Source organism: Etheostoma spectabile, chromosome 1 (genome assembly GCF_008692095.1).
Source record: "Etheostoma spectabile isolate EspeVRDwgs_2016 chromosome 1, UIUC_Espe_1.0, whole genome shotgun sequence".
NCBI lineage: Eukaryota > Metazoa > Chordata > Actinopteri > Perciformes > Percidae > Etheostoma > Etheostoma spectabile.
Window position 1 is genome coordinate 30,552,808 of NC_045733.1, and position 6,607 is coordinate 30,559,414.

A 6,607-nucleotide genomic window follows, 5' to 3' on the forward strand; every position below is an offset into this window, starting at 1 on the left:
CAAATGTCTTGTTTTGTCCACAACTCAAAGATAAGCAGTTTACTGCCTCAGAGGAGTGTAGAAACTAGAACCTATTCACATTGAAGAAGCTGGAATATTCTTCATCTGATTTACTTGTTTTTTTCATAAAATGAAAGATTAGCAAAATGGTTGCCGATTTATTTAATAGTAATCGTTTAAAGGTCCCATGACCTGGTGCTCTTTGGATGCTTTTATATAGACCTTAGTGATCCCCTAATACCGTATCTGAAGTCTCTTTCCCAAAATTCAGCCTTGGTGCAGTATTACAGCCACTAGAGCCAGTCCCTTCCATGGCTTTCTTATCTGTGTCATTCTGCGTCTGGTAGCTTTTGTGAGGAAGAGAGTTGTTGGGGGGTGGGGTGGCAGGTGGAGTCTGGGGGTGTGGCCTTGACCACCTGCCACTTTGCTTGTTTAAAAGCCATAATGTCTCTCTCTCATCGGTGGGCCAAATTCTCTGGGCGGGAAAAGCAGAGAAAGGGGAGGTAACCTTGCCCCTTGTGACCTCATAAGGGATTTCAGATCGGCCCATCTAAGCTTTCATTTTCTCAAAGGCAGAGCAGGATACCCTGGGCTCGATTTACACCTAGTGCCTTTTCTAGCTACTGGGAAACCAGAGGTAGGCTGGGGGGACTCAAAATAATGTTAAAAAAAGTAAAATCTCAAAACATTCAAGTGAGATTTTTATGCCATGGGACCTTTAACCTTTGCAGCTCTAGAATCAAACAATGTAGTTCTGTTAGTGTTCTTATTCCCTCTCTCATATTGGTGCTGCGGGTTATTTTCTGTCCCTGCAGACAGCAGCGGTCCATCCAGCACTGTATCAAGCGCTGGACCGTCTTCTCCCACTACAGCTGACACTTCCCCACGCTTCAGCTTCAGCGATAAGATCTGCCTCACCCCTCAGAGCAGCGAGGAAACTCACTCCTCTCAAAACACTTCCACTCAGCCAGGGCCCGCCGTCGGGTCACAAGGCCTCGACCCAACTTCCTCTGCTCTCTCGAGCCTCGCCGAAGTCCCTCTGACACCAAGAAACTCGCCAGAGGATGACGCCGAGCTCTGCGATGTTACCGGTTGCCAGCCTGATGACCCCGAACACACACCGAAAGGGCCAGAGGGGGCCCCTGCTGCCCAAGATGCCTCCTTCGTAGCAATTTCAGATCCTGGCCTGAGAACGCCTTGCTCTGCGTTGGCGGAGCTCACTCTGGCTCGGATGGAGAGTTACTGCCTCCCAAGCTCTCTGCCGGTGCTGCTGGAGCTCAGAGAGAGCAGCAGCGAGGCAGGCTCCAGCTCCCAGACGCCCCAGTCTCCGGAGGGACCCGACGAGTTCTTTGACACTCAGGAGTCAATGGAGTTGTGGATGGACAGTCCAGAAAGCCTCTCGCATCCCGAGACGCATCTAGAAGTCGGAGCCACTCACACAGCAGAGCCGTAGAACGCTGAATCGTCAGAACAACAAATCTGTCCGAAAATCATCCTTGTTGTTGAGCATGAGCAGTGAGGCTCAGTACTGTGTTACAGCCGACCGGGCCTCCCAACTCCTCTAGCTTGATGACTACTGTGTTTTAAGTAGTAATGGATGGACAGCTGATTTTCACACTAGGCTCTGTGTTGGAGAATTATTTTAAAAACACATTGAGGACTCGCCAGTGACACCACTGTGCCACTTTTGACAGCCCAATGGTTCAGTTCATCTGTCTGTGAAGCCTCTTGTTTCATTGTCAAGCTCTCTGTTACTGTGGGTTATATGCTGTTGCACGAGCCCCTTCCTTAAAGCTGCATTAACTGATTTATGGCTAGGGGGCGGAAACACCCAAAGACCTACAGCCTTGATATGCTAGCACCTTATAAAGCTGAGAGTGAAGGTGTTGCACATCTGGCAGACGCAGAACAAAGTCATCATCCCATTGGAGTTATGTTTGTCTTCAATTAACAAATTGAAGTCCAATATTCACTCTCCTTTTAGTTCTGGTTTGCTCTCCACCAAGCTGTCTGCCGTGTTGTGCGGGGCAGACACTGTAGTGTACAGTGGGTTGATCAGGAGTTTAGAGAGAGCGTTGAGTCTTAAAGGGATAGTCTGGATCTTTTGAAGTGTGGCTGTATGAGCTACTTTTCCATAGTCCGTGTATTACCTACAGTAGATGATGCCCCCGGTTTGTTTTGCCTCACAGAACACAGGAGTTGTTGGTCTACCGCTGCCTCCATCAGTTAGTTTGTGTTGTTGCGTGACTTTGGTGTTTTAAGTTATTAGTTCAGATTCACAAAGTCACACAAACTAACTGATGGAGGCAGTGATAGAGCAGCAACTCCCATGTTCTGCAATATAAAATGACTGTTCTTGTCAAAGGAGTCTTGTGGCTTTGAAGAGAGAATATATAATGGCTTCTGTTCCCACTGTGTATACTTAACCTGACATTTTTCCTTTCTTTTTTTTAGGTGGCTTAAGTAGGTTTTGCTGCTTCCACCAATCAACAGCAGTGCATTGCTTAGCTTCTATGTCGGGACACTGATGTATGCTTAAATACCTCAAACCTCAAGGGCTGGGCGATATGGAGAAAATCAGATATCGCGATATTCTTGTCCTAATACCTCAATAACAAGATTGTGGCGATATTATAGGGTTGAGAATTGGTGCTTTAACAAAATATCTTCACAATGACATTCTTCAGTAATGAAGATAGTATCACTAAGTTGTTGAAGGTAAAAATAATAGAAGCGCTAAAACAGTCTGGTAACACAGAAAGTGACAACACTTTACTGTAATGAAGCCTGTAAAACCGGGAAAAGGCAACACTTAAGCCATTTACGATATTACAATATCCAAATTTTAAGACAATATCTAGTCTCATATCACGATATGAATATAATATCGATATATTGCCCAGCCCTACCTCAAACGACGCCACCTCAAAACACCCAAACTATCCCTTAACTGTAGAGGAGCTGTGCTGTAGAACTAAAGCACTGAGCTAAAGGAGGCTATGTCAAAAAGGCTTATCCCGTTTCATGTGTTCAATTGATTCATTGTGACCATTAAGATGGTAATTAATTGGGCTTTAAGTTGTTAAATCTGTCTCGCATCTTTCTTACCTTCAGCCTTAACCCTTTGAACAGCTATAGTAGAGAAGTTCTCCCATTTCCTAACTTCCAGTACGTTCATCATCCAATTTTCTGTGTTACAATAGGCTCATAGACTCACTTGTTTTTTTTATCAGTAACAGGAAATGACTCGCAGTACAAGACAGATAAAAAACACAATCTGTGGCCCTTTGTCGTCCGCCAGCGCCCGTCCTGGGCTGAGCTCCTGGTCTGAGCTCCTGTGGCGTTACATGTTTAGGACCTGCATCACCCGCTGTGATGTGCATCTTCATTACTGCCAGTAAAATAGAATCAAACGTTCAGTTTCCAGGTCAAACTGTGTGTGCACTGCGTACTGCCAAAGTCCTTAAGCATCATTAAAGATTTAATATAATTAGATATGAATTGATTGAGAAAGAAAATATTTATTTTGAAATTGCAACTTTAAAAAAAAAAGTCTGGTATTTTTGATAACCATATCAGATATTTAAATGTACTATATAGCTAATGTATATTTCTTTTGTAGAATCACCTCATGATGTGGGACAATCTGAAAGCTTATCTCTCATATAACACTGAACAAACAGGAGGAGCATTTTACATATAATGTGCTTTGATTGTGGCAAGCAGTTATGTAGCAGATCTGTATGTGTGTTTGGGGGGGGGGGGGGGGGGGGCGGTGCACACATGCTTGAGAAACAATTCAGGTAGATGAGTATGCACGCTTTTGTGTTTAATCATTGGGATTTCATGTTACATTTCAATGTACTGTAGAGGTGAAAAACACAACTGTGAGTTAGTGAGACTCATCCCGTCTGTGTGTGTACAGATTACCGCTCTGTTTTGCTTTTGTGTTGCTGTTTGCTTAAAGGGTCAGTTCACTCAAATTACAAGAAAAAAAAAAAGTCTAAAATATTTCCTCACTTGAGCTAAAGTGAGAGTATGTTAGGCTATCTAGCTGTGCAGATAGTTTGGGTTTTATTTCTTCTGGTTGTGACATTTCTGTTTCTAATTGTGATGCTCAAAATTTCTAAAATGTATGTAATGTATATATTTTATTTTTATTTATTTTTTAACTCTCCCCATCACTCTGGATCCTTCACTCCTCACTGTTGTCTTTGGAACTGCTGCAATCTATACAGTACTTAAACAGCAACTTAATATCAATAAGTGCATTTCCAACTTCAAACTCCAAGTTTTTTGTGTGTTTTTAATTAGCATAGGCAGAAGTTAATGTTGCAAAAAGTAGAAAACTCTAGAAATTTTAAAAGTCAAAATACCACAAGTTTTAATGCTTGGCTGAGGTGGAGAAGAGTGTGTATCGATAAAAACGAAATGTGACCAAGCGCAATGGAAACAGATGAATATATCATGACGTACATGATACAGGAAACGGACATAAACGTGAAATTTCTATCGTGTTTTCCATAATTTGAGGTTTGACTGACGCTCTTAATTTAATCATCTTACTGGGTTAACAGCACCCAACTGGACAATTGGCAACTGTTTATCTTGATGTGCTCAACTTCTAATATTTTCATTATTCACATATTATTTAGCAGATTTTCTGGAAATTCTGTTAAAGGTTCTATGACATGGTGCTCTTTGGATGCTTTTATATAGACCTTAGTGGTCCCCTAATACTGTATCTGAAGTCTCTTTTATATAGACCTTAGTGGTCCCCTAATACTGTATCTGAAGTCTCTTTTATATAGACCTTAGTGGTCCCTTAATACTGTATGTATGGGGGTGGGGCCTTTACCAACTGTCATGCGTCACTTGTTTTCAAGCCATGATGTCTCTTTTTATCATGAGTGGGCCAAATTCTCATGGGCAGGCAAAGCAGAGAAAGTAATCATGGGTGTATTAAGAAAAAACGGATACCAAGATATGGATATTCAAGATTGCAGACCCATACTTTTTTTTTTTTTGTAGTGATGCTGAATGGTCGCATACTCATAGTCCTCTGGCTGAGCAGGTTAAAAGCATGCATGTTGGCTCTCTGCACACATGAATGGGATAAAATAACGTATTGATTCTGCTCTTAAGGACTTTCCAAATGCTTTTGGATGGGATGAGTCTGGTTCATTTTGGAGTGTTTATAGTGCTCAGGAACAAACGTAATCATTTGACAGCTTTTCCTTTTGTAATGATTGTGTTTGTGGACAGTCCTTGGGCCTTTTATCTTAAAGCTTTGAGCATCACAAACCAGAGGGTCAGAATGGAGGCAGAGATATCGGAGACAGATGAATCAAACCCGAAACAAATGAAACTATAGGGGATACAATCTAATTTGGGTGAACTGACTCTTTAAGACCTGCTCAGAAATCCATGTTTTAATCTTCTAGGAGGAATCGTCTGATGGACTGTGTAGTGAACCAATCCATATGTCCCCGCGGAGCGCTTTGTGAACCTGTTAGATAATAAGCTTGGATTTAGATGCACAAAGGGGGTTTTCCTCAGATCTGTACTGAGCAACTTCACGAACAGTTTCTGTCTGTTGTTCTGGAGACAATTCCCCTTCTGTGTGAAGTTAAATAATTTGGTTTTAGAAAGAGCGTTATATGAAACATCTACAATGATCTGTAATACTTCTGACAATGTTACAAAATACAGCTATTGGAAAATAATTTCCACCTGTGGGTCTGCTTTGTTTTTTCGGTTTAGTATCATGCTTTCTGTCATCCCGGAATAAACCAATACAATAATCAAGTATATAGGAAAAACTAAAGATTCAAAGTAAAGTTTCATTAGAACATTAAAAAATATCTCTATTAAAAGGGACATTGATCAACATTAGTACAGAGTCCAACATGTAAATGTTGAAACTACAGATACGCTACAACAATACAACATCTACACATAAAACAAGAAAGCTGTAGGCATAGACAAGTAAAATAACACAACCACTATTCCAGATTATGACAACTGACAGGTTGATGGCATGAGAAAAACATAACTTAAGTATCATACACAGTAGACACAGATAACGCACATTAGAACGCATCAATAACGCATAAGCACACACAGAGACACTACTATAGCAACAAACATTCTTATGGACTATGGCAGCACATTTTATCAGTCAATAACCAATGTTTTATGGATTTGGAGGAGGATTTGATAGACGTGATGTCCCTTAGGTCTGTGGTTATGGTATTCCATGAATGAGCTGCTCAAAAGCAAAAAGCTGACTGTCCAAAACTACTTTTTTCTACATGGTATTTTACAATCCCCTCTTGTAGATGCTCTGGTAATTGCAAATATACACGCTGGGGCTGCAACTATTGATTATTTCAATTGTTGATTAATATGTAGGTAGAAGCTGGGGGTGTGGCCTTGACCAACTGCCACTTTGCTCGTTTGAAAGCCATGATGTCTCTCTCTCATTGGGGGGGCCAAATTCTCTGGGCGGGCAGAGCAGAGAAAGTGGAGGTAACCTTGCCCCTTATGAGGTCATAAGGGGCAAGATTCCAGATCGGCCATTTTCTCAAAGGCAGAGCAGGATACC

The 6,607-nt window shown here is 41.7% G+C and overlaps 1 protein-coding gene across 10 annotated transcripts in view; it reads left to right on the forward strand.

Moving 5' to 3' along the window:
• The window catches only part of ppip5k1a (diphosphoinositol pentakisphosphate kinase 1a), a 43,026-nt gene extending 37,294 nt beyond the window's left edge, over positions 1-5,732 (forward strand). For 9 of the 10 annotated variants that reach the window (XM_032511999.1, XM_032511977.1, XM_032512031.1 and 6 more), the window contains one exon: positions 816-5,732. In XM_032511999.1, coding sequence (XP_032367890.1) covers positions 816-1,453 — 638 coding nt within the window. In that variant the 3' untranslated portion in view covers positions 1,454-5,732. The remainder of the gene's footprint in view (positions 1-815) is intronic. The other variant, XR_004331434.1, reaches the window with a different exon arrangement.
• Positions 5,733-6,607: the final 875 nt, after the last annotated feature.